Raw genomic sequence first — 26401 nt, forward strand, 5'->3', positions numbered from 1 at the left:
GGTTACCCTGCACGCAATCAGTACACGACCGCGTCATTCTTTCCAGCTCCCCGACCGTCATTCGCTGGTATGTCCCATCCATTCACCCATTACCATTTCTTCCTGCAGTCGCCGGTATCCACAAGACCGCTCCATAAGTTTAAGGACCGAAGTCCTGGATGAAGGGGGTTAACCGGGTAGCCCACTAACGGTGCTGTTGTGGATTACCTGTGAGCGACGGTAGCAATGGTGCGTAAGGGCCAGAGTCGCTGGGCGCCCATCCGGACGCACTAACGATACGGTGCTGCGGTTGTGTACGTCGAGAAAGAAAGGAGAACATGAATAAAATGCATATTTCCGCGAAGCAAGGAGTGCATGAGGCATATGGTGAAGAGGTGACGCAGAACTACGTAGGCGACTACCACGTGTAAGCGTTGTCCACGTCCACTCACACACCCGGGAGAATCTCTTAGAGCCAAAGCTAGCTAACTACATTGGGCACTGGGGCAGCCTCTGGACCACCGCAAGGTGGATTCTTGACATCCCAGCGCGCGGTTATCCGCACATGTCGGTCAACAGACTTATGCCCGAGCCGTTAACTTTCGAGTAGAAATTCCCACACGCGGGACTCGCTCCACTGATCCACTGAAGACGAATGCGCAGTGATAAATTTGATTCCCTTACACGCAAAAATTCTAGAGGGAAAATATGAAGTACAATACATAGGAATAAAAGGAAACAGCTGCGTTCTTCTCCTCTTCCTAGGAATCCCCACGGAAACATGGGAACGAATCCCGGGTGGATGATCAGACAAAGATCCTGTTTTTTTTTTGTTTCTCTGGCTTCTTCCCAAAAGATTTTTGAGGCGAGCAGCATGCAACCAGCGCTGAAAAGAACCAGGCTGGTTGGGTAGAATTGATGTCTGCGAAATCGCTCGCGTTTTTGGTCGGATATGGGAATCGCTCCATCAAAGTTGGCGTGGTGAATACACTCTCCGGCATGTGCTCGGGTGAGAGCATTCAATCGCAGCGGAACGACCTTCGACGGGAATTCGAATGGAACGTCTGAGAAGCCTAGTATGCTTACTGATGCTGGAAGCTATGGTTTCGAATTTCGAGTGGGCCTTCTCGAACACCATGCAATAGAAGGAAGTCTTAAGATGCAGCATAACGCGCTAGAGAAGGCAGGGAGGATTCTATTCCCTAATCTAGTTTCAAATAGGCATCTAGAAGCCGAAGATATTTCTCATGTGGCTGGGCTTCTAGGATCTGAACCCACCGAGTGGCTTTTGTCAAATCAAGGAGCTTACGTCCTAGGAGCCCAGGGTAAGTCTCGCTCGGTGCGGACAGCAGTGAAGATCCTTTGTCCGGTTGCTCCACGATGACGGGCACCCAAAGCCCGGGGCATTTGTTGGAGCTCCGAATTGTTGAGCCATGGCATCGGCAGAACATGGACGAACTCGGCACCGCATTTTGATACAGTAGGTCATCACGCGAGGAATAAGAAGGCCCGGAATGCGCGATGTTGAGGGACATAACATCTCCCATTCGTTGCGGCATATAATTAGCGCAATTGATGAAGTGGAGCCAACCTGGGTGACGTTGTTCGAAGGAAACTCATGAACAAAGAAGGAACATCAGAAGATATCTTCCCTCTCGCGCACTAGTGTCTGAGCGTTGCAAAAACTTTAATTCCGTGCCCAGGGTCATGTGAACAAGCGCAAGGTCGGTCCTCTAAAACACATGCAAGCAGAAAAACGGAGAAAGGCATCGCAATCAATGAACAGGACTGGCTCTTGGCATTCTATGCTTTCTCAGTGAAACGAACCTGATTACATTAAGCCTGACCGTTGACGCGTTACAGCGATAGCAAGAGGATTTGGCTTGTAATCACGCAAGGGGCTTCGAACCATGGGACTAGTGCTACCGAGTCGCAGGGGTAGAAGACCCTGACCTGAAATGGAGCTGCGAACTATGGACTTTCACCCTGAAGTAACGCTGGGATGTTCGGTTGGACGCTGGACACAGCAGCCAGAATGCTGTCGAGGTGAAGCCCAAAGGGATTAAAGACTATAATTCCTATTTTGGTCGCGTGAATATCCAGACTGCACTTGATAATTGATGGGAGTTGAGCACTGTATCAGAGGCTGTCTCACTCGTTGGGGTGAGCTCAAACAGACGAAATGACCAGGGCCGAGTGGGAATATGTTCAATGCCCCCAGCTTGAGGGTTGTGTGGGATTCAGTCCGCGGTTGCCCAGCGTTGTTGTTCTCACGATGGTCATCTCGGCACAAAGATACTTCAACAAACAAAGCGTCCGATGGGATCGACCTCTTCTTCGTCACCTTCTGCACTTCCTGTGATACGGGACTCGGAGATAGTCGTAGGGTATAGACGGTATGACCCTCTTCGAGACATATCCAGCATTATGAGCCTTGTGGGCTCAGAGTTAAGCGAACCCTATGTGATCTACACTTACCGATATTTTTTGACAAGTTGGTACGTGCTCTATCCATTAATCATTACTTATGTTCCTCTCCTTCTGAATTCCTTTACTCTACGGAACCTTCGGCCCCATCCCAGGCCTCATCTGTGTTTCATTGTAAGGCCGTTCACGCCCTGCCATCTCAACGGGTCCCCCTGACCAGGACTTACTTATTGTTGATTCTATGCTATCACCGATCCTGACTAACCTCAATAACAAATTCAAGGCAGTAGCCAAGTCAAACCAAACTGCGCCAAATGCCAACCTTAGCGGTCCTCCTCCACCTCCCCCTGAGCGTCAGATAGGCGTGGTAGTTTCTAGACAAGACATACACAAAAGCAAGAAGAACCGAGGGTATATCGCAATGCTAAGTGTAGATAAGGGATTTCGCAAGCGAGGCATAGGCAAGTGTCATCGCCGATATGATTCCTCTGGGGAGACCTAACTTCCCCGCACGATATGCGGCCAAACGTTCCTCTTAATCAGCTACTAAACTAGTGACCATGTCAATAGATGCGATGAAAGCGAACTCAGCTCAAGAGGTAGTGTTAGAAACCATCTAATATACTACTGATCACTATCTCACATTTGGCAGGTTGTCCTTGAAACAGAAGTAGATAATGCGACGGCACTCTCTTTTTATGAGCGTATGGGATTCATGCGAGAGAAGCGGTTATTCAGATTCTACATGAATGGGAAGGATGCCTTTCGGTATATACTCTTATTTCGCCTCGGACCTTTTTTTAAATATCCTCCAGGCTCGTATTGCCCCTTGAATCCGAAGACCCTAGCGGCACGCAGCAATCCTCGCACTTGTCACATATTGACTCGTCGTCTGTTCCTCCAGGACCAGAGTCGCCACCTACACTCGCACTTACCGACGCCGTGGGACCCGACGACTCGGAAATTAGACCGTGACACCAAGACTTCTCGCCCTACCAAACTTGGAACAGCCTGATCCATCTAGGCCTGGGTCAACCCCAACGCCCATGCCTCGGCTTCCCGTGGAAAAGTTGAGGGGATTGATGTCAGTACTGGAACCGTTGAGGATGGATTGCGAGTAAGTGTTGGAGGGAGTGGATTGACGTGTGTGTGGCTTTGGATACCGTCAGAGTCGCCGAATGACGACCAACGATCCTGATAGTTTTTGGTTGGTGTTAGATAATGATCCCAGTATCTGTATTTGTACTGACTCGTGTGCCATTGCGGTGTATCATCCCGTCAGCGCTCTTTCTCGTCTCGCGGCATGTGTCTCGTGTTCAATGGTCGTCGTGAATATTCTACAAAATCGTGGCTGATGATAAGACGTTCGCTGGATACAGGTAAGGGGTGGAGGTTCATATTTTGAATCGATTGCTTCACATCTCCGATGTCGCAGACCTAGCGGTTTTGTTCAAGTCTCGTGTTATGGCTGCGGTTGGTTCCTCTGTCGTGCGCATGTTAGCGAAGCAGGCGTCTACTGCGACACCCACTGAGAGACTGGAATATGTACTTATCCATGGGACACTCAACTTATATCCTCTCATCCACATGGATTTGTCTGTGCATTATGGTGCAGGTAGCAAAGAGGAAGACCAATGATAAAGGGAAGTAGGACCCAAGGTCTCAAGCGGACCTGGGTTACTCCATCAGTGTCCCAGAATGGTGACCGGGATAGGAAAGAGCGTCAGGTAGAGTTTCGAGCGAATCCATCAAACCCGCAGATGAATAGCAACCAGATATCGAGGTGGCATTCAAATTCAGAAGCAGCCGTTCATATCATCACTGAGCATGGTTAAAATTGTGTGATTGTGATTTATGTTGTGCATGTGGCTGACATGGGTGGGAACTCTCGCCATCCATTCTAGCTGTCGCATTCAACTCTTCGTGCGATTTTTCTAGCACTAAAAGCTCTCTCAAGTAGCTCGCTCCAGAAGGTGGTCGGAAACGTCTCAAACAAGAATATACATCCTTGAAAAAGGACGTGGTGTATTGGACTCAAGGTTGTCAGCACGCAACATAAATAAAGTTGCAAATTCCGTCACCAAACAGCATTTGTTGAAGGTCGGTGGGCAGCTCCTGCTACCACCAGTCATCCTCGCGTGTTTGACACACTGTACCGAATTACAGACAGCCGACCCAGCTCTGACTCCAGCCCGAGCTCTATACTTAATTCTATGAAATGTCCATCAGCACGTTGCAAGATAGCGATGACTGCCGGAATAATAGAAGAACAATCATTCAGACTTCCAACACCCAAACTTTCTGAGCAGGAACTTCGACACTGATTTGGTGAAAAAATCAGTTTCATCTGGACCGTCGGCTTTTCAAGTCCCTGTAGAGATTTTTGCTCCTGAATGGGCAGGATCCTCTACTAAAGTAGGGTATTGCCTGGTCTACCACTTACAGAGACCACAGTGCCTATACCACTGTGTTGACACCCATGAACTAACCGTTTGCTAAATACCACGACTTGCTTGCCGCTGTCAATCCAATCTCGGAGATCTCCGGGCCCCCATTGCCCACTGGCACTCAAGTATTAAGAGCCCCCGCCCGGGATGTCTGATCTCCCTACGATGATCGATGAACTGGACGCGCTCTTAGATGCACTAAATCTTTACATACCTGCGAATTCCGCCAATGCCACGCCTGTCCTACTCCAGCACCATCCATCTGTGCGCGCGGAGATGCTAGAGCACCTAAGGGACCATATTCACAAAATGGACGGGCAGATGGCCCGTATGAGCATTACTGCGCAGAAGTTCAAGCAATTCGAGAAGAACATGGTCCGGTGCCATAGTGCTTTCCAAAATGCGCAATCGCCTATATTTTCCCTGCCACCTGAAATCTTACGCAATATCTTCGCTAGGGTTGTCTGCGCGAGTGATGACCGAGTGCTTCCGGAGGAATTATTACTAGTTTGCTCCGCCTGGAAATCACTAATTCTTTCTTCTCCGGAGCTTTGGACGGGTATCGAGGTGGACCTGAAAAACCCCAATCGCTCTCGCGCTTACGTCGAGCTTTCGAAGCCATGGAAAGTACAAATCACTCTTCTCAAGCCAAACTTTTTCGATTTGTCTGGTAATACGCTTGGAACGATTCCTTCATGGATCGCCAGTGAGGATGTTGCCTCCCGGCTGACGTGTCTCTGCGTGCAGTTAGAGACCCACTTCACTCAGTCAGTATGGGCATGGTTAATTATGAGAGATAGTCCCCTATTTGTCAATCTCTCAATCCTGGAGATTGTCTACTTCGCACATGGGGGATCCGAGATGCCTCTGGACCTGTTCTTAACCGACACAAAGTTTCCTCGTCTCACCTCACTCCGTCTCTCCGGGGTGATACTAACACCTACATCTCCGGAGAAGGTCATGAATATTCAATCTTTGTTTCTGGAAAACTTCTTTGTGGACGATGCCGCTTTGGTAGCTCTGATGCGGAGTTGTCCTCAACTGCACACCCTTCACATGCGTGATGGTTTTCCTGAGCATACCTTCATGGGCGTATCCCTAGTCCATCTCCCTAATCTTCGAGAATTCGAGGTTTCATCTTATGATACCCTTATAATAATCGATCTTTTGAGACGGATCGAGGCACCCGGAATTCGCACACTCAAAATTGCATCTTTTGATACATATACGCTTTTGGATGAGATCAGGGCCGTACCTCATACTGCGCTGGATGCGTTTGTGCGTTCTTCATCCTCGGTCTTCCGCCATGGTGAACTCACACTACATCCTTTGGTACAGTTGTCGGCAATTGCGAACCAGTCGCTCAATGAACTAGAGATTTGTAGCCAGACCCACACCATGACCCTCTTCTTAAGCATGCTCTTAAGGGAGGCTCAACTGCGTGGGTCAAGTGCTTTTCTGGGATTGAGACGCTTGATGTTGCGGATCCCACTTCCTGATTCTTATGATAGCGGTGATGGAAACGGAGCTTCACAACTCCGGGCCCTGATGGAACGCCTTCATGAGCGGGGTGCTCGATTGCAAATTTTGGAGGTCACCTCGAATTTCATCGCGAATGGCTCCGAAACGTTGGGGAAATATGTTGGGGCCGTTCATATCATCCCTGATTGAGGTTATAGCTGACACGGATACGCCACTGGAAGGGAGCGGAATCGGCGATGCTTACGGATGGCCAATATTCAGTTGTCGTCTGACGGCGTGACTCACAACGATTGGGTTTCACTCGACTACCACTCCGCCAGTTTTGAAAGAATCACCAATGAATCTGATGTCAGTGTGATCAGGGGCGACTGCATGATCAAAGACGTTGGTTCCTGCTAGAGGTCGTCCTAACATTGTTGTTTCGCAACGCTCGAATTAAAGCATGGTGGAATGGGGAGGAGTGTTGGGGGTGATTCTGTTGCGAATGTATCTGCGATTCCATTGGGTTCCCAGTGCCCCAGGCGGAATTTTTCAATATTTAATCTCGGAGACTTTCTGTGTGTGACTTCAAGAACTTGACAGCAGCTAATGTATCAAATACATAAATACCACGACGTTGAACTTCCACCCGGGCTTCCTACTATGATCAATGAGCTGGACGTGCTCGTGGATGCACTCAATCTTCACATGTCTGCGAGCTTCGTCAATCCTATTTCCATTCTTCTTCAGCACCCTCCATTGCTGCGTGCCAAGATGACAAAGCTCACCAAGGATCATCATGAACAAGTAAATAGCCCGTATAGGCATTATTACGCAGAAGCTCAAAGAGCTCAAAAAGAACATGATTCGGCATCACAGTGCGCCCAACATATACACCGCCCATACTTCCCCCGCCACCCGAAATCCTACACAGCATCCTTTCTTGCGTTGTCTTTGTCGATGATAACCAGGTACCTATGGAGGAACTGCTGCCTGTAAGATGATTTAGTGAACGAATGAACAAATGAACAAATGAATTTTAAAGATGGGAGGTGAGTAGATGGCATGTGATGGTGAAAAAAGGGGACCCTGTGCATCGCGAGCTCCAAAAATTTGCAGGACCCGCTACGGAGTAGCGAGGACCGGATTTATTGATAACACCGCGCACTTCCACGACGTCGATTGGGTGTCCGGTGCAGGCGATCGGCCATTTGCACCATGTCGATTGGTCTCAGGTCGCCACCTTTCCACATGATTTGAAGATGCACAGATTGAACCTGATTATGTGGGATGTCCTTTGACCTGCTGCCAAAGAGGATAGAACAGCACCGCTAGTATCATAGTACCCTGAGTTACAGGGCATGTATGCAAAGGCTCGCTGATCTTCTACTGGAACTACGCGCGCCATCTTGAAAGTGGCGCAAGTGCCGTTGAGACGAATCGAAGGTGTCAGGTATTGTCACCGAATCGCGCAGCTGGAGAATTGTTGCTTACTTAATCCAGCCGTCATTACGCTGATTAGCCGATTAGCCTCACGACATTTTCTCAGCGTGAGCGCAACGTTCCTTCGGGCCACTCGTGAGGCTTCGTACGCCATTTAATCAGGGGCACGTCAATTTTCCGGTCCCGCCCGCTTTTGTCTTGAATTTGTGTTATCTTATTTCCTCTCTCAAATAATTTTCCTTCACAGGTGTGGTATTCTAGACCACCGGGCGACTGCTCTCCTCAGTTGCACCTATTAGTTCCCTTGTGAAGCATTATTTTACCCTCTCAGCCCACTTGCTGTACGGCAGAGTAAGCGGGTCCATCATTCTAACAAGCTACGAGTGCACTCAAGCCGACCTCGAATTAGATGACACAATACATATACGTGAAAGTGAAATATAACTGTCCGCGGCTGGCGGATGAGCGTTAATGGTGTGACAGAGTAGAATTTGCTTATCATTAAAATCGAACATAAAATATAAGGTCCATACAAGGTCCAAAATAAGTCCTAGGATTCTACCGAGGCACTATCTAGTAAGTTCTATCATCGGGGGCGAGGGTCGTATTGCGGATAGGAATCAAAGAAATTGCGGGCGGCTTCATCCCGAGCATACCCCCTCTTCGTTCCTGTGCCAGTGAACTCTTTTCCAAGAACTGCAGTGCCGCGCATAAGGACAGGTGTCGCTTTCAAACAGAGAAACGACAGCTCCACTCACCGTACAAACGTGCTTCGTGAATTATACTTCCTGCGCCTTGGTGAACACGATCGTCCTATGAGAACGTAAAGAACATTGGAGGGGACCACGGATGGGTGAATCAATGAAGAGCTTACCCAATCAAAACGTAACTTCGAGCGTTGTGCAGCAGTGTTAAACTCCACGGCATTAGTGTTGCGAGCTGTCACCACGCCTCAGTTCAGTGCTACCACGAAAAAGAGGATAACCACTCACACATAGTTGTATGTGCAAAAGTCGGAGGGGTAGCGAAGGCGTTTAGTGGTAATGTAGAGGTGTGTGGGTAGGAGACTTATGGGCTGGACTCGTACCCTTTTATCCCAGGGAAGAGAGTAAAGGAACTATGCATGTATAGGCATCCCGCGGAGAGATAAGCGCCATGAGTTAAACCTCCACTTATAAGAGCAGTGCAAAAATGAGCCTCAGCGGAATTCCAGAATCAAACAGCGCGCCGATTTGGGCCCAGCGAGACGCCCAGAATACAAAGTAAAACGCAGAGTGACACCAAAACCCTCATGTTATGCGTCCTTACCCCTATCCCAGTAAGCAGATGGGCGGAGCAATTGACGGGCGGAATTGATTGAGTGTGGCTGAGTGGTTCCAAACGAAGGCCTGTTGCGCGATCAGTGCGCGGAGCAGACAGAGACATGCGCCTGTGTTGTTCGAGTACAATAGAGATGGCTCTGATTGAGAGACCGCGCGACGAGCGTGCCGCGCTTGTCAAGCACAGTCGAAACGATTATTGGAACACCGCTCCGCAGTCAATAGGGGGCTTCTCATACGAGTCATGAGAAACTCTAACTTGTTAGCCATTGTCCCTGGCTGTGATTGGGACGTGAGGTCTCCTCAAGAAGTCGTGTTTAGCTGGCAACGTTCAGGGCCCACGTGACTATTGGCAACGATTCTATCAGCTGGTGGTGGTTTGGTTCATCGCCGGTTTTGATCATCGAGTGGTTTCTTGGTGTTTTGGTTAAGATTTGATCGGTCAACGAGGTCTAGCTTTTCAGTTATGACCTTAGCTGTATGGTAGCGGAGTTGTCCGAATTGATTGTTATATTGTTGTATTAAAATTCACTGATTTTATTTCAAGCCGGTGTCGTTGTTGTCATTCTGGATGGTTAGCTAGCCCGCAAAGCTCAGGCTGCTCCTGAGAGCGCCAAGGGTGGGGATTTTCGGAATGTAACAATACTCGTCCTACCCTAGTCACCAAATTGAAAATATTCGGATGTTAATTTTGATCGAACCAAGTCGTGCATCACCTTCAAGGAAGAACAGGAAGCCTTAGTGTAGTTTTTGTTAAGCAAACTGCCACCCCCTGACAAACGGATTGGTATTTTCAGGTCATTAATCGCCAATTCTCCAGCGTTTTTACAGTTCGATTCAATTTTTCCTGGATTTCCTTTTCCCTGCAATCACGTTTCCCAGTACTGGCCCTCGAGGAATGGGTGTTGTTTGGAGACTGTTGTATTGGCTGGCCGTCTCTTGTATCTAAGCCGTGCCACAAGGCCAGCATGACGCGTGACAAGCTCTTGGTCGTGTGCAAACAGTATACAGCTGCGTTGCCAGTGAGACGTTAACTTGCAGAGCACATTTCTACGCTTGTGCAGCAAAGAAAGCCAAGCGTTCGCGTGACCCTTGCGGCAACTCGCGTGAGAATTTTCATTATTCGAGAACATCCACCAACATCGTGCTTTTCAGTCACAAACTCCGACGGTGGAGATGCCTTGCAAGATCTTTGTCTTGGCCTTTACTGGTGGAACGACAAGCCTAGTCGTGGCATTTTGTGCCCTCTAATATCGTGCGCGAATCTCTTCCCTGATCGAACCAACGTAAAGCATTCGATCACAAAACCGACATGCCTCTCGAATGAATCTGATCGGAGAGTGGCTCTGGTGCTTCCTCCCGCAGTCTTACATAGGAGCATCCCATTCTCGCCTAGTTGCCGCGGGGTTTTCTTCAGCGGGAATCAAATTCCTCTCAGTGACTCGGTATCACGGCGTCAAACTTGAAAATTCCGCATCTCATATGGGTCAAAGGGAGACTCCTATGTTTGCGGTGCATCGGAAGTTGCGCGCTTTATGATTTCCTCCGCGCTCCGCCCAGCTCTCATTAGCGCGTCAAGTCACAAGCATCCAACTTGCACTACGAACACCTGAGCCGCAGCTGCAGTTCGATTGTCATTCCGCGGAACATGTACACAAAATTCCGATTCCATGTTCCATTTCCTAGCCCTCGAGGTATAAAATCTGCAATCTCTCGTGCAAAGAGTCCCTCAAGCGACTTGACCATCACCTCATCGCAACCCTCAGGACCTAACAATGTATCCCAATCCCATTCAAAATGGTCAGTACACGTCCTTCTTCTAGGATTTGTCTCTGACATGGACACCCTGTCACCTAGCTATGGGACCCAATGATAACGCGATTCAGTTAAACTCTGCTGCGCAACGTTATGGGCTTCAATACTCATGGGTGAGCCTTCCATGAACCCCATTCAGTTACACAGGCCCTTGACTCATGCGCACTCATATAGGCTGATTTTCAACACCTGGGCCCCCACCATACAGTGAACCACGAGTCACACCTTTACAGTAGGATTGATCTCTTTCCAGGAAAATATGGGACTAATCTTGGTTGGATTGCATTGTAGTTTTCGGTTTGATGTTCCAGGGCTGGGGAAGCAGGAAGGGGCATGCCAGAGATGAAGCAGCGTACAATTTCTTCTGCTCGTACCCTCAGTATTATCCCAGGTAGCCCTCCGTCGCTGCACCATATCAATGTTGCGCCTTTTCCCTCCTCACCCTTCGCTTCTACGTCTTCTTTACTTTCTGATACCCATCTTATTACACGTGTACTTCTTTTCTCCCTCCCCATACTTTCAATCACTGAGTAATGCCAGTACTTGCTTTTTACGCAAATTGCAGCCCGGCACAGGGTTGTTGTGATTCATCATGAGGATTTACGACATGAAGCATTGAAATTCGGCCAACTTAGCTGTAACACTATGATTCAGTATACAATGCTCACCTAAGTAGAACATCATGAGGTCTGGAGTCTGGATTGCGTCGGAATACTGGAAGGTTGTCACGCGTCGGTCTTGTCATTTCCCTGGCCCAGCTCGCTGTCACGCATCACACTCTAGTGTCACGCATCACACTCTAGTGTCACGCATCACACTCTAGTGTCACGCTTGAAACCCTAGCGTCGATTGTTTGGAATATAGGCGTATGCTATGGCCAACTTGGTGTTGAGTCTTGCGGCATCTATGATTTCCTTTTCGTTCCTATTTGGATTGCTCGTAAAGTCAGTGCGCATGTAGCATGACTATAAAAACATAATTTTTAATTTTGGACCCGCACGAGTTTTCCTCAGTTCACGTACAAAGGAACTGAGGTGAGTCTGAACTTTTGTCGTGTCTATAACTTTGTAACTAAGCCCTGTACGCCAGCGAGAACGTCGCTAGTCCTTATAGATTAATTGTACTTATATTACAGGTGACCGGTAGCCCCGTTGCCAGAGGCCATATACTATGTAGTGTACATATTCCCGGAACAGCTGCCGTCATATTGATTCATTGAGTTCACAGTCCTCGATGCTGCTTCGGTCGCATTACGACAGATCTAATTCAATGGAGAAACAGTAATGAGTCATGGACGCTACAACGACAGAGATCGAGGACGCCAAACAGAACCGAATAGTGGGAAAACGTGTAAAAGAATTGAAACAGAGATAAAATGAGGCATTATAGAACGAATAGAGTATCCAAGAGAAAATTGTAGGTGAACGAAATGTGAATTATATCGTGTCTCCAAGATGAACGATGGAGAACGCGGTTAAGAGGGCCAATATTGAGGGAATGCCTGGAAGAACGCGGCGGCGGCGTAGTCTTTGGCAATTCCTTTCTTACTGTCCGTCCCAACAAATGTATAACCAAGAACTAAAGGGAGAGTCGTTAGTCCCAATATGGGGATATTTCAACTCCCTCAGACTCACTGGATAGCCGTGCTTCATGCACTACCACTCCATTTGGCGCGGTGTACGGCACGTCGAGCTTTAGCATGAAGAGTCATATCTCAACAAGAATAGTCAGATAAGAAGCAGAACGAGCCACCAACCCATGAGTACTGAAATCCATAGCGCTGAGCCGCGTCGTTGAGTTTGATAGCGTTCATTCGGCGTTGGGAGTCTGAATCAGACATCAGGCTTCAAGACACATGTCATCCGGGAGGCAAAACCCACCCATGAAGGGAATCTTTGATGCGTCTGAAGCTTTCTTCGAGTCTGAGGCTGTTTAGGAACTTTGTAGCTGGCTAGCAAATGATGGGGGAAAGGAAACACATAGCGAGCCCCTTTTAAAGCATGCAACCGCCTGGCGGCACAGAGTTAGAGGCAGTAAAAAACGTTCAAATCTGGGACCCATCCTCCCCATGAGAGTAAGCAATAAACGGGATGCAATACACCGATGACCTGATTCGTTACGCAGTGCCCATCAAGGAGACGGCTGTACGATAATATCAAGTGGTTCAAGCAAAGTCATCATGTTAAGAAGAACCGTATGGGAACCCCGTCGCCTATCAGGGTTGTAGAGAACGCGCGTACTTGAGTCACTTCGGGAGTGGATGCCAATCAGCCCATTGTGGCTGAACCGCCCAAAAGATCCGAGAACAACCGGCGAGAAATATTGGAAAGACATTACGAGTTCTGAACGTACAGCTGATGAAGCATAAACACTTAGGACTGTTACATAACTGTAATCATGGCAAGCTTCGCGCTTGCCGCGGGATGGATCGGAATTTCGAAATTGAGCAATCATCCAAATCAGCTTGGAAGATCGAAGGCGCCCTAAACAGGAGTGCGTCGGAGGGAAGATATACGCCCGGGTAAATGTGACATTCGCTTAGAATGTTTCACATTGCCCGTCGGAGTAGAGAGAGCTTAGTCAAATTGGTGATTAAGGAGCTCAAGTGGCTGTGCTAGAATCTCTCTTTAGCGCACGGCGCTAATTCAGGTAGACAGGCGTTTCAACCAGTTGCATGTTGACGCCCGCTTGTGGGTAACACATCCCCCTTGGGTAGTGACGTGGTCATGGGTTGAAATCAAGAGGGGTCCGGCAATATTAAGTCTGCCACCCGTTGGATAATAAAGATTACAGCACTGGTACCATATAGTATGTACATAGAACGTTAAATAGTGTACAAGAGCTAGTACAGATCGCTTCCGCTAGGAGTACTTAGGTACGACCTACTTATTCGATCTGCAGTAACGTCGCGGTTCTCCCGTGGCTCTTGAGAATTGTGGGTGGTCGTGGAGGGAAAAAATCAATTACAAAACCGCATTTAAGGTCCAAGTATAATAGTGATAGTAGTATAGAGGTGTTTGGCAGAACGGCGAAACTAAGATCGATATTGGGGAAAATGTTGAAAGAACACCGAAGCTGCTCTTTCCTTTGCGTAGGCTTTCTTGCAGTCCCTTCCGACAAATACGAGATTGAAGACTAATAGTTGTCAAATTAGATTGCTTATAACAAAATATGGGGATGTATTCACCTCGCAGACGTACTTCATGCTCAACTTTGCCCTTTGAAGCCATGTATTGCAGTTCGTCCTGGAAGAGAAAGAGAATTAAGTTGAAGGATGGGGATTTTTGGGAATATAGACTACCCAGGAGTAATCAAATTCATAGCGCTGGGATGCAGCGTTGAGGTCAATTATGCTTCTGCGATCGGCCGCTGTTGGTTCGTGTGGCGTCAGGTAGGGGATGAACAAGGATAAAAAGACGACTTACTCATTGTAGGGTTTGTAGTTGGATTTTCTGTCCTTGGTTGAGGAAAGAGGAGAAGAGGCAGGCATCTTTATACGCAGTGGAAGAGCATTCGAGCCAACGGGATGACTCCATCGGAACTCTTTCGGAAATGCGATGTGAGCGTGTTTCGAAGAGCGAAAAGCACAGTCCACCGCAGCATGCATACTTATTTCCGCGCTTCCTTATTTGAAACTGATAGGCGCGTAGCGCGCGTTATGGATACTTGACTGTTGGGCGGAAGTCACTCTTACGGAAAGTGACCCAGCCCGCGGCCGCCCCCTGCGCATTTTGCACAAGAAAAAAAACGGAGAAAATAACGCTCCTTGCCTAAGAAGCATGTGAACCTGCCATAAAGTGTAAACGCTGAGGCAGAGCTGTGTCGACGCGATTGCAAAAACAAGCCCAAGGTGATGCCACTTAAAGTTCGGTTCAAACTACGGGGTTGTGCAGGCTGAAGCACCAGAATTGCCAAGTCCCATAGAAGGCAGCGCGGAAAATCAAAATACCCGGATATGTGCAGATCGACGCCAGTGTTCAGGATGACAACGAAGGCCTCGCTTGTTTGACATGCTCTGTGGCTATGCAAGCCGCATGACTCGACCTGGGCTGCAGCATGACCTGCGTGTTTGTGGTATTGGTGGGTGGCAGGCAGTGCAGGCAGCGCGGGCCTTTTGTTTCTTTACCGCCGATACCTAGGGGGAGGGCGGTGGGTATCATGACCACTGGAAACTAAAGGCACGAGCTGACGCCGGGACATCTGGATTTAATTTGTCACAATTACGTATTGTGCAATCATTTTGCTGGTGTGAAACACAACGACGATTCAAGAATTAAGCGTTCGAGGGCGCCACCTCCTAAGGCGAAAGAATCAGTGTATGTCAGCGGCCCATCCTGGCAAACGCAACCACATGTAGCTCTTATTCTTGGACCCTTCCGCCTTTGTGCTCGCTGGCGGAGGCCCTGTACTATTTCTGGTACAAAGGCTCGCCGATAAAGGGGTGCTTTCAATGAGGCTATGTCCCGCTCGGATTGGTTTGGTTGGAATATTCATGCATGCAACGTTCAAGATTCTAGCGATATCAAGGGGTTTGAGGCTATTGATGTCCGCGACGGCGGCGCACCATGCTGTACTCTCTCCCCTTTTTTTGACACACGGGGACTTTGTGCGGTTCTCACTTTTCAAATTCCTAGTCGTGTTTGTCGCATTCCCTTGCGCGTCTATGTCGCATTCTGCGGATTTCGTGAACTTCACAGCTATTCCTGGGCCTACCTCATTGGTTCCCTTCGCTTTCTGCCGTGGATATCGGTCGTGTCAGTTTCTCTACTGTTTAAGCCTCCTCCGTTGCCGGTTCGGCTTCCCGTTATCTGCAAGCCTCCCAGTGTTTCCGCGTCATGTTAACGACAAATCAGTTCGGCGTCTGGCTCCGCAGTGCCGCCTTGCTGCGCCGCTGAAGCCGCCTTCATTGGCGGGAGGATATCTGCTGCGCCACCTGTCGTGGAATGTAATCGTTGCTGACTCTAACCCCGCGTTACTGAGGCGTTTTAAGTAGTTGATTATTACCATATCAAAGGCATCAGGCTTGCAGTTCACTCATCAGAGTCACTGTGTATTCTGCCTTTAAATCAGGTTCTCGCCTGCTTCTCCTGTTCCAAAAGAATCATCGAACAGCCATTTGTCCTTAGTGCTATCGTATGCAGGTTCTACTCATGTTATTCTGACATGCCGCAGTGATTCCTACGGAAATTGCGTTTCCGCTGAGAAGTCGTGGCATTGCCAGATTCGCTAACGGTGTGGTGCCGTGCCTAGGTCTTGCATCCCCCAGGAGGTAACGGGACTTAGACGCGTTTAGTACTCTTCGTTGTGACGGAGTGATCCGGCCACCAACATCGTTCCCATTTCGACTTCCAGATTTTTTCTTGATGATGGTGGCTTCAACCGTCTTTCCGCATATCCAGCTCCATCAGTTCAGCCTGTTGTGACTTACGCAGAGCCCTTTCCAACTCCTGTTTCAACAGTGTCGCCTGAATGTGGCTGTGCCGCGCGTCGCGCGCGCTCCTGGTTCCACCACAATTTCTGGCGTCAATACCTAAGGGGAGATTCCAGGAGATCACAAAGCCTCACCGTAGTTGACGTGAGCGCAAAGCGGGGCCATATCACCGTCACTCCGAATCAGTCGTGTCCGCGCGCTCGCAACTTGTGGGCCCGCCGGCGGGTGCGCGCGCAAGAAACGTAATATTGCTGAGACCATTGCCAGGCTGTCTTAGCTTCACAACAAAGGCAGTGCTATCCGTTTTCTGGCGCGTCTATTAGTTTACATTGCAATTTGGCATTTGAATTTCAGTTTTATATGGCATTTTTACGTTCTCTCGTTCAGACGCCCCGGCATCATACTTGTCTGGTGACGTGCACCAAGTATCTCTGCGTCTGCACCTAGGGGTTCATAAGTCATTTTCGGAGTCACTACCTCGCCGATGATACCCGGACCCAATGTCGCGCTCTCCATTTTCTTTGTCATCCCCTCGTAAAATACGGCCTTGATGACATATACGAATGACACATTGTTCTGAGGCATCTGTGAATGGATATGTTGGACGATTTGGAGCTCAAATGCTGCATTGCCAGTCCTATTGAGTAAATATGGGTGCTTGGGACATTTTTCGTGTACAAGCCGTACATGTTAATCTGCCAGCCATTATAGCATACTTTCGCTGATGCGTCTGCATCCCTAACTACCGATTGCGCTAATCAAGCCACTTTCAACATTGCCATCGGATCGAAAAGGCAAGGGCAGCCACCAACCTCCACAGGCTGCCTTAGTTTGATGAGTCAACTAGTAATTAAAGTTTTTAGATCGACAAATATACTTTCTCGACGCCGCTGTTTTCCCCGGCCCTTCTCCGTTCCGTTCCGTGCCTCATGATGGCTGGGACCGGAACGGTAATATCGCCGTCGCCTGACCTTGTGGCGTTGAGCCTGTGGCGGTAATCATCTCTGACTCGTGGAAACCCATCGGAGTGCTTCTAAATTACCATTAGTTAGGATGCTAGACCACACTCTTCCTCTCTCCTCTTCAAAGTTTAAGGACCGTTGTAGTCACTGAATTCATCCGTCGGTGGACCCGGGCCGCTTGCGTTTCATGATCATATGCGACCGACCGTTCGACCAACCCCCAAAGACCTACTTGAGTCGGGCACTTTCAGTCTGGCCTCCGTTAACACGATGGACGTCAAACTCATGCATGATTCCGATCTAAGGTCCGAGGGGTTGCGATTCACCATCAGCATCAGCCCCGCACATTTATGTACTTTTCTTTGCCCTTGCGTTCTCCGGACTCGTACAGCCATGTGTGCCATGCATGATGTAAATTGTAAAAGGCAATGAACCCGTAGTTATAGAACCAGCAGAAAAAGGTGTTAATCAGTTAATTTGACCCTCAAAAGAACGAGACAGGAGATGGGACGTTATGCTTGAACCTCACTTCAAGCCAGACTAATAATAAGTGCGAGAGGAGACGAAAACAAGGAGTAAGTGTGTACCTCATGTGGCGCTTCATTTAATCTTGTCCAATGGTCGATTGAACCCACCACGTCTAATAATTTTCCGTCAACTCATGACTGACCCGAACTACGCAAGCTGGAAGCAAACCCACCGATTCATATACTGCCTCCAAGTCCTTTGTTTGTTGACCTTGGCAGAACCATCCTGGTTTCCCTCGACATGTTTCAATTTCGTCGTGTCGAATCCTGAGAAGCCCATGAGTGCCTTCATTTGGGCTTCACTGTCTGAAAGAGATTCGCCTTCTTCAGGCGTTGGATCAAGGTCCATCGAGGGCGTGTGGGTGATGTGATTGGAGGAAGTAGGATGAGAGTGTGAGAGGGAGAATGAGACCTTGGTACCTGCAGTGGTGTACGGAGGGGGATGAGATGCGGAAGGAGCGGAAGGGATGGGAGTGGAAGTTGATGTTGTTGAGATTGATTGGGGATGAGGAGGAGGCGCGTGTTTGGTTAACGAACGATCGCGCTCCTTGTCTCTTCCTCGGTCGCGGTCTCGATCTGAGGGAGTCCCTTTTCGAAGAATATCCATTCTGATCAGAGCGGGTGGGGGCATGGAGTGAGACACGTACCTGCACCACTGCTTCGAAGTGGCGAAGCCGGACCTCGGGCACTCGCCCTTGAGTCTTTCACATCATCCCGTCTTCTATCTCTATCTGTATTCTTCTCTCTGTCTTTCCCTCCATCCCTTTCTCTGTCCCTGTCTCTATCACGCTCCCTATCTCTGTCCCTTCCGCCATCTCTATCCCCTCGATGCCGCACAGGAGATTTAGACCGGCTTCGATCTCGGCGTCCATCCCTGTCCCTGTCCTTGTGGTCTCTGCTTTCCCTATGGTCTCGAGTGTCACGATCTCGCTCCCTGTCCTTGTCCCTGTCACGCCAGGATCTATCCCTTTCCCTGTCATCTAGCAGCGTGTTAGCGAATTTAGGTTTGCAGGGCGTGATGCCCGAAACCCCCCAGTGAGGTGAAACCATGTTCGTTGCGGCATTACAGTTTCGGCGTTTCAGGAAATACCAATTGTAACATTATCCCGCAGGGATTCATTCGCGCCGAGTGTTTGCCAAGATGAAACCGCCAGAAAAAAAGCAAGAACGAGTGAAGAGAGAAGTACTCAGTCAGTGTCATCTTTCTTTCCACTCTTTCATTCAGAACAAGGGATAACACGATGGGAGAGGGGAAAGTGGCTTACCTCGTCGTCTTGGTGGACTTCTGGACCTGTCATCCCTCCTCCTTCGTGGTGGAGCATCTCTTCCTCCGGCACCCCTTCCATCTCTCGAATCCCTACCAGCTCCTCGCGGCGGGCTTTTTCGCCAATCTGACATGCTTTACCACTCGTTAGGATGCAAATGCAAGTTGGAAGGTTTCGTTGCAATGAGGTCAGTGGACACGTGAGGGTGAGAAATGGAGAGGCCGAGGATTGAATGGGACCTTGCTGGTTCAACCCTGCTCGACATTGGATTCGAAAGGTGGGATGGGGAGGTAACTGAAAGTATTTATGTATCTGGAAAGCTGTAAGTGGTTGTATCTGTCATCGGCCACAGTGTTTCATTTCTGCATCGTTATAGTTCCGTAGCCACTTTCATAGTACTGTGGGCTTGGTGTTTTCAGGAATTCACGCGTCATAGGATCTTTTGTATAGGATGACACCACTTGTTATCTAGAGTTATACGATCAGGACGTCAATATGGAAGTCGTTTCCTGCTGCAGGAACGCTGCAACCTCTCTTGGCCAAGGCCCGATCCTCGTCGTTCCCTCCCTGTTTAGCAACTCTAAACCGAACTAGGTCGCTCGATCCATCCTTCTATCCTAATTGCTTCCGTCCAACCAATCCGAATCGTAGTACCAACAAGGCTGCTTCCCGGTCTAGATGGTGTTTCCCGCGGTTCCGCAGGAATGGAACCTATGACGTCGATCCCAAAATGGACAAACAAAAACAAGTAATCTATTTCATCGCTCCCCTCTCCCTCCTCCCATAAGAGTGCTATGTCATCCCTCTCGCCGCCCCTAGACTCGGCATCAGCGACCAATATTGTTCTCACAACTGACCACTCGCATTCATCGACCACGACCAACTCTACCGTCTGTTCCCCTTGCCCCTCCCCTCCTCCAGCTCCCATCTCAACGATGCAGACAATTCATCCATTCCTCCTTGAACAACACATTCGATACTCTCAAGAGCTAGCAGAGTATTCATCCCGTCAACTGGTCGTCGCTCAACAAGAACATGCCATTGCCGAAGCGAGACGTCGTCAGGCCCAGGCTGGGGCACAGGCCCAAAATCAGTCCAGGGAACAATCGAGGACGCCTCCTTCTCGTCAACGTCAGCGTTGGAATGGCGGTGGAAGTAATATGGGCGGAGAAGGGGTCGTGGGCAGGGTTGGAAGGGCCATCGTCAGAGCTGTTGACTTTTCTGGAGGTCATGGGAACGGCCATAGGGAGAGGTCATCGAATAACGATCCTGCAGACAACTCGAGGCCATAATTGACCATAGTGCAGAGATAAAGTTGTAAGTCCTTTTGTTGCCACAATGGGGTTTGTCATTCGCTCGTTTGAAGACGATGCCAATGATCTAATTTTTTTCTTCCTCCATTACTATTGACATTTATTCCAGCCTCGCAATTGCCGTAATCCCCGTTCCGACGATGCCTAGACTCAATGGCCAACCGCGCCTCGCTGTCACCCCCTTCCACCCTCTCGATGATGTGCCTTCCTCCATACAGTGCTGCTTTCCCCCATAATTACTCTTCGTTCCATTATCTCGTTCTCGCTGCTTCCCTATCGAATTCCCGCTCCACTCGGACGATCTCTGCGCTGCAAGAGACTTGCGCCACAACTCCATGAAAATGATCAGAGTGGAAGATAACCGTTGCCCTAAAAACAAATCCTCATCTCATGACCCCCCCCCAAGTCCCAACCCTTCTGCCCCTTCGTGCCCCTTCCCTTCAACCCATCTTCACATGTGATTAACGCATATGTGTCCCTTGATGCTTCCAAGTTCTGGAGCCTTTTACTTCGTCATGACGGCTGTTTCCTTTTCCTTTTTACTTTTCGACTTGTTAATCTATCCTCTTCGTCCCACAGATATATTGCACGCTTTGATATGACCTCATCTCTTCATTCATTGTGACTTGCCTCATCCATTTCTTTCCCTCCCTCTTCTACCTCTCAAGATCCGCTTCTCCATCTCTTCTGCAGAAGTAGACGCTGCTTCACACGTAATGCACCCTTCTCCCTTTTTTCTTGAACGACTCGTATCAAGTGTAACTGCTAGTCCTATATATATATCTATATATTGTAACGCGCTGCCGCGATATTGTAAGCTCCACTATATCTATGCCCACCTATGAGCAATAGGTTAAATATTCTCAGTCAGGCGCATGATCGTGTGATGTTGGAGCATTACGCCCGAACTGAATACGACAGCCCCAGTTGTGATCGAGTCCATTGCTTCCTTATGTGCGGCCGAACGGGTACTAGAAAGTGGCGCGGCGACGGCTCCGACAACCGCCGAGGCCTCTTAAATTGAGAGCAATCGGTAACAGTACATCGAAAGAGTTGGGGGATGACGTTGAAATAACTAGTAGCAAGAGTCCAACTTGAGCTTATGAAGAACGAACAAACGGGCTTCAAGGTCATGAGAAAAAAAAACAAACAAACAAAAACCTAGCGCCGATACATAAGTACCCCGAGTCCTACCCGCCGAAGGTAACCGAAGGTCGCGACACCTTCACCCTCAGCAAAGACCGAATACTTACAATCGATACCATGTTACCATGTCAAAGACAACGAAGGAAATTATGTAAGCTCGTGATAAGAGACGAGAATGAGATACTTCAAATAGGCACGCGAGCCGAGGCGTACGGCAGACGCCAGGCAAGATTGACACAGTAGGCACAGATGCTGATGCGTAACAGCAGACGCGAAGAACGCACGGAGGCCGAAGGCACAAAGACTGGTGCGTGCAGCGGACGCAAAAAAGAAAGAAGGTCCAGGGGCCGACACGTGCAGCGGGCGCGAGGGAAATAAATCACCCAAGAATAGTGAAGAGAGACGAGCCTAGGAGCAACTTACGAGACTGCCAAGATCCGGGGGCATACATTTAATCTCGTGCCTCCATTAAATCCCAAATTGCAAGCACGCCCCTAAGTACACGGACTTAGCACGCGTTCATGTATCAATCGAGGGACTATCCAAGAACCACTAGATGTATTTCCAGCAGCATCCCCCAAAATTGTCATTCTAGTGACTTGGAGTCTCAGCCTTAAACCCCCTCTTGTTTCTATTCAACTGACTATACCTAGCGAAATCGTTCTGGAAAATCAGGACGCTCTCTACGGAATCGAATGAATCATCTTTGATGATGATCTCAGGTCGTTGCGACGATCTGTTCAACGACACTTGACTCAAAAATCTTATGAATCCGTAAGCATTGGTGTTGACAAAAGAGGGTTCAATCTTAAGAGACTTGAGAGCTTAGAAGCCAACAATTCCAAGTCAGTGCTTCAGTTCAAAAGGCTGAACCATCTTGTCAAAATGCCACATGTGGATGGTCCTAAATGTGTGCTGATCTAACACCGCAACCGCATCAAGCTGATTGGAACTTCAAAAAGACGAAAGAAGAGGAATGCTGTCATAATGGAAGGGACATGATCTGAATATGCAGCAGAATCCAAGATGTGTTGGCAGAGTGCCGATGACCGCAGTGTGTGATAACACGGCTGTTGACCAAGACCAGGCGCCCAATCCTTGGGGAACGGAAGAAGACCTCGTCCAGGGATGGTCCGAGTGCGATTCACCGCCGATTCGTCCTCCGGTTCAACATCGACCTCCAGTTAGACGATTGGTGAGTCAGGCGCATCCCTCTACAATGCATTTCAATGAGGTGTTAAGTTGAGCCTCTCTTATAAATGTCGTTTAGATACACTATCACACAGCTCAGATCACGTCAAGCGCCAAAACGTCCCAATTTCAGTACTGGTTTTGAACAGGCGCTCTTGCTCAGATAGTAACTGGGAAGAAGGTGTGGGGTCGGGTCCTTCTCCAGGCTCGAGAGACAAGCGCCCCAAATAGCGGGATAGCCAGCCAAGCAGAGACTGGGCACAAAAAGGGATAGAACACTACGTGTCCCTGGGACCTGTGGCGCTGTTTCTAGAAGTAGCAGTAGTGACAGGCATAACCACGGTCAGATCTGGACCAAAACATTAATCCCAAGGTGAGTTAGTTCATTGAATTCGTGGGGGTCCTAGATGACAGAGCTCGGTTATTCGGCCAACTCCGCTGAGGCTGCATGAAGATCAGGTGAGGGGTCTAGACTGGGAATTCACGCTTAGGGGTTGTTTTCACCATGTCAAGTATCGTCTTCATCCCATTTCTTGCGGAGGAAATCCAATGAGAACATTTGGCGTGAACTTCAGACAGGTATAGGAACCGCTCAGGCTCTATGAACGTTGTTACGCTCGATAATGCATCCCGAACTTTTGGGTTTGACATTTCCTGGGTATCTGACTTGTCTCTACCCCTGTTGGTAATCGATACGACCCTTTCTCTACAACATAGGATGAACACCAGCATACGACTCAAGATGGGGGGTTAATCTACGAAGTTCACCTGCACGGTGGGTCATGCTTTCAGTTTGGAAACCGATCAACTCGAATGTTTGCTCCGTATGTAGCCGCGGGGGAGGTCTTTATCGGTAAAGGAAGAAAGAAGCTCGTTGCAAAAGAAGAAGCTGCATTTTCTTTCTTTCAAGCACACCCAGAATTTTGGCCTTCATACTAGGCCCACGTTAGCGGAGTTCACGTTTCAATGATCGTAGAGCCGAGCTGCTTCCCGACTGTCGGCATTTCCATGTAACCTGGAATTTCCTGCTTTGCTGAATTGTGCCTGTTTCGCGTCTCAGCCATGATGCCACCGATCTATGACTTAATTTGTACCAACCTCCTGCCATGACATGTCTCATTGCCATTCAAAATGCCTGTATCATCGTTGGCTGTTGACAGCGCATCGACATTGCCCTGCTTGAGTATTCTTGCTCTCAACGTCAATGGTATCATGCCAAGGACAGAACATCAACTTTTTATGAATTGGCCCCACCACGACATCCTGATGGTAGACAGTCAACTTCGGACTTCAGTTCTGCAAGGCCAAGCGCGATGATAATGCCCTCACACGTAATTTTCGTGATTTAATGATGATTATTGGCTCGACTGCACCAGGCGAAATATGCCGGCACGAAAGGACAGATTTCTCAGGCAGCTCTGGTGGCGCTGCGGAACCTTTTGATGGCCATTCCATCTACCGAGCCCCGTGGTCACGACCAATCTCTCCAAAATCGGAGTGTGGCCAGATGTAATATGACCAGGACGCATGTAACATCTGCCTGCGTGGCAAGGGGCAACTTGCTTCTTTGGCGATGCTGAGGTTCTTGGATGGCGTTGAAAGGGTAGAACACACGATTATGTGGAACTTGTCAATCCTTTATTTCTGGCAAGAATTCTTTGCCAAGTGGAGCCAACTGTTGCTGGCTTATCTGTTGAGCTCTTCAATATCTTGCGCTTACGCCAGGCACCAGATAATTTGCTTGCAAAGGCGAAGGTTCGTGCATTCGTATCATTGGCCAACCAAGGAAAAGAATGGAAATGGAGATTGTGCTTGTGCAACAGGGTGGGCGATTCAGAGAGGGGAGCGGACTGCAAGCACCGAGGTATGGCTAGTTTTCCAAAGCGATTTGTAGCGCTCGGTTCAATTATAGTCCCAGATGGTGTTAGCTCCCCTGATTCGAAGCCGCTTGGAAGGGTGTATCATTACATCTTGATTTCGAAAACAGAGGGTTTGTTGGTTCTGAGGCAAACTCGGGTAAAACGATGTTGGGATCATGTTGGAAGACTGAGCATCGTTGTCGGACATAATGGAAAAGTTAACAAGGTAGAGCATGGCACTCGACGAAAAGTGATGGTTCTCAAGCTAAGAGGAGACTGGGAATCTGATGCAGTCGGGGGCTTCCGTTGTCGTTTTCCTCGCTTGGTTGAGCGAGTTTTTGCAGACGTGGTCGTATCGGCAGCTGGATCGGGAGTGTTGGGGCCCACATCATCTTTGGCATTACTGTCTCCATTTCCATCACGAGGGGCTTTCTTTGTCCGTTTAGACCTCCGTAGTGGCGTCGCACTTGATTCGGGCATACGTCGTTTGAATTGTCGGGCGCAGAAATGTTCGGCGACTTCTCAAGAATCCCCCATCGGCGTTGACACTGAATGGGGAAAAATGGATGAGGACTTCCATGAACAGTTATTACGCATTTGTTACCTGCTGGCCACCACGAGTGCCAACAACATCGGCAACGACATTCCAGTCCTTAATTCCTCGCTCGATCACAGCTTGTCGAAGCCTTCTATCCTCCTAAGGGGAAATGATTCAATACTCAAGAATGATAGTCGTCCTTCTTGTATAGCGCTCCCTACATTGTGGACCCGTCCTCCCTTTGACACAGGAGCTTACTTTGCTCCAATGAGTACCATAGACTGCAACCGCTTCCCTGAGTTTCTCATCCTCAGAATATGTCCACTCTCCCTTCGTGATAGTGGGATCGAGGGAGGCACGATAACGTTGCGCACAAGTAGGGGGGGTTCTCAAGGTAGAGAGTGACAGCGAAACTGTGAAAAGAGATTGATTCAGCCATCGTCAGCAACATTGCTTGTAACATTTCACAACCCAGAACGTTACTCACTTTGTCGCCCCCATCCATGAAGGAACGGTGAGGTCAAGGATGACAGCTGCGCAGGTTCACGTTACCTCGCGGGTAAACAGATGCACTTATTGATGCCCTATAATTTCCCGACACTCTGCCTCTGGGGCCTTAGTTTTTTCGGCATCTCCATGCGTGTCTACTGTGGCGACACGGCGGCGCTGAAGCATGGACCCCATTCCCGCATGATTCACTCATCCCCCCATCTGACTTTCTGGCTGGCGAATAGGGAATGGATCTGCTATCGCAGGACAGTGGTTCCCAGAGGATAAAGCAGATTATCGCTGATATCTCCGCTCATACCGGGCTTGAGAAATAATAGGCCATTTTCTGTGCATTGTCCATTACCGACTCGGTGCACTCTGCCATCAACTGTTGTATAATGTCTTATCCCGAGTAACCAGGGGTTTTCATAGTGGGCGACCAAACCGAGTCTCCCGTTACATGGCTAGATCAATCCAGGAACCTTCATGCCTATCACCGTGACAACGTTTCATGGGATCTGATTAGGAAGGGTTACGTTTGACTTTGGGACCCACCTACTTAAGTTAGCCTCGGTGTCTCGTTATCCCCCATCCCGAGACTGAATCGCCTTTGACGTGAAGGCATGAAACAATAGACCCCCAATTCTTCATTTCCATGGAGCATTTAAAGGTACGGTGGGAGTCCATAACCCTTCAAAAGTACCCGTGGGCTGCAAATGGACGGCCCTATGGAGGATCAAGTAAATCAGTCATTTTGAAATGGCTCCAGCACGTTTTGCTATCTGGCGG

General features: G+C 48.9%; 10 protein-coding genes across 10 annotated transcripts; 5 read left to right on the forward strand and 5 right to left on the reverse strand.

Moving 5' to 3' along the window:
• Nucleotides 1–942: 942 nt before the first annotated feature.
• On the reverse strand, nt 943–1993 carry EI90DRAFT_1992446 (uncharacterized protein). The gene is made up of 4 exons (XM_039052411.1): nt 1643–1993; nt 1258–1570; nt 1066–1204; nt 943–1017 (listed from the first exon to the last, which is right to left on the reverse strand). The coding sequence occupies exons 1-3, from the start codon at nt 1686–1688 to the stop codon at nt 1078–1080; spliced, it is 486 nt and encodes a 161-aa protein (XP_038912682.1). The 5' UTR covers nt 1689–1993; the 3' UTR covers nt 943–1017; nt 1066–1077.
• A 305-nt stretch (nt 1994–2298) lies between these two features.
• Nucleotides 2299–3630, forward strand: EI90DRAFT_2976065 (acyl-CoA N-acyltransferase; the record flags this gene model as incomplete). The annotated part of the gene is made up of 5 exons (XM_039055872.1): nt 2299–2508; nt 2702–2873; nt 2950–3005; nt 3059–3174; nt 3222–3630. The coding sequence occupies 5 exons, from the start codon at nt 2299–2301 to the stop codon at nt 3379–3381; spliced, it is 714 nt and encodes a 237-aa protein (XP_038912683.1). The 3' UTR covers nt 3382–3630.
• A 1388-nt stretch (nt 3631–5018) lies between these two features.
• Nucleotides 5019–6524, forward strand: EI90DRAFT_3018792 (uncharacterized protein; the record flags this gene model as incomplete). Its single annotated transcript, XM_039057259.1, has 2 exons — nt 5019–6131; nt 6192–6524. The coding sequence occupies 2 exons, from the start codon at nt 5019–5021 to the stop codon at nt 6522–6524; spliced, it is 1446 nt and encodes a 481-aa protein (XP_038912684.1).
• A 5841-nt stretch (nt 6525–12365) lies between these two features.
• Nucleotides 12366–12731, reverse strand: EI90DRAFT_3128209 (uncharacterized protein; the record flags this gene model as incomplete). The annotated part of the gene is made up of 3 exons (XM_039064070.1): nt 12366–12469; nt 12526–12583; nt 12648–12731. 3 exons carry the CDS (start codon nt 12729–12731, stop codon nt 12366–12368), a joined length of 246 nt encoding a protein of 81 aa, XP_038912685.1.
• A 3960-nt stretch (nt 12732–16691) lies between these two features.
• EI90DRAFT_3018793 (uncharacterized protein) lies at nt 16692–17575 on the reverse strand (the record flags this gene model as incomplete). Its single annotated transcript, XM_039057260.1, has 5 exons — nt 16692–16959; nt 17010–17076; nt 17135–17165; nt 17200–17308; nt 17517–17575. The coding sequence occupies 5 exons, from the start codon at nt 17573–17575 to the stop codon at nt 16692–16694; spliced, it is 534 nt and encodes a 177-aa protein (XP_038912686.1).
• Nucleotides 17560–18124, reverse strand: EI90DRAFT_3071393 (u4/U6.U5 small nuclear ribonucleoprotein 27 kDa protein-like protein). Its single transcript, XM_039061298.1, has 2 exons — nt 17985–18124; nt 17560–17924 (listed from the first exon to the last, which is right to left on the reverse strand). The coding sequence occupies exons 1-2, from the start codon at nt 18101–18103 to the stop codon at nt 17885–17887; spliced, it is 159 nt and encodes a 52-aa protein (XP_038912687.1). The 5' UTR covers nt 18104–18124; the 3' UTR covers nt 17560–17884.
• A 1328-nt stretch (nt 18125–19452) lies between these two features.
• On the forward strand, nt 19453–20393 carry EI90DRAFT_3071396 (uncharacterized protein). The gene has a single exon (XM_039061299.1). It carries the CDS (start codon nt 19871–19873, stop codon nt 20366–20368), a length of 498 nt encoding a protein of 165 aa, XP_038912688.1. The 5' UTR covers nt 19453–19870; the 3' UTR covers nt 20369–20393.
• Nucleotides 20394–20498: 105 nt separating this feature from the next.
• EI90DRAFT_3071397 (uncharacterized protein) lies at nt 20499–20786 on the forward strand. Its single transcript, XM_039061300.1, has one exon. It carries the CDS (start codon nt 20543–20545, stop codon nt 20726–20728), a length of 186 nt encoding a protein of 61 aa, XP_038912689.1. The 5' UTR covers nt 20499–20542; the 3' UTR covers nt 20729–20786.
• A 2287-nt stretch (nt 20787–23073) lies between these two features.
• On the forward strand, nt 23074–23761 carry EI90DRAFT_1992941 (uncharacterized protein). Its single transcript, XM_039052412.1, has 4 exons — nt 23074–23099; nt 23170–23238; nt 23302–23384; nt 23444–23761. Exons 2-4 carry the CDS (start codon nt 23232–23234, stop codon nt 23663–23665), a joined length of 312 nt encoding a protein of 103 aa, XP_038912690.1. The 5' UTR covers nt 23074–23099; nt 23170–23231; the 3' UTR covers nt 23666–23761.
• Nucleotides 23762–24759: 998 nt separating this feature from the next.
• EI90DRAFT_3128212 (uncharacterized protein) lies at nt 24760–25628 on the reverse strand (the record flags this gene model as incomplete). The annotated part of the gene is made up of 5 exons (XM_039064071.1): nt 24760–25017; nt 25068–25133; nt 25190–25282; nt 25382–25536; nt 25607–25628. 5 exons carry the CDS (start codon nt 25626–25628, stop codon nt 24760–24762), a joined length of 594 nt encoding a protein of 197 aa, XP_038912691.1.
• Nucleotides 25629–26401: the final 773 nt, after the last annotated feature.

Source organism: Cantharellus anzutake, assembly GCF_015039405.1.
Source record: "Cantharellus anzutake strain C23 chromosome Unknown EI90scaffold_48, whole genome shotgun sequence".
Classification (NCBI taxonomy): Eukaryota; Fungi; Basidiomycota; class Agaricomycetes; order Cantharellales; family Hydnaceae; genus Cantharellus; species Cantharellus anzutake.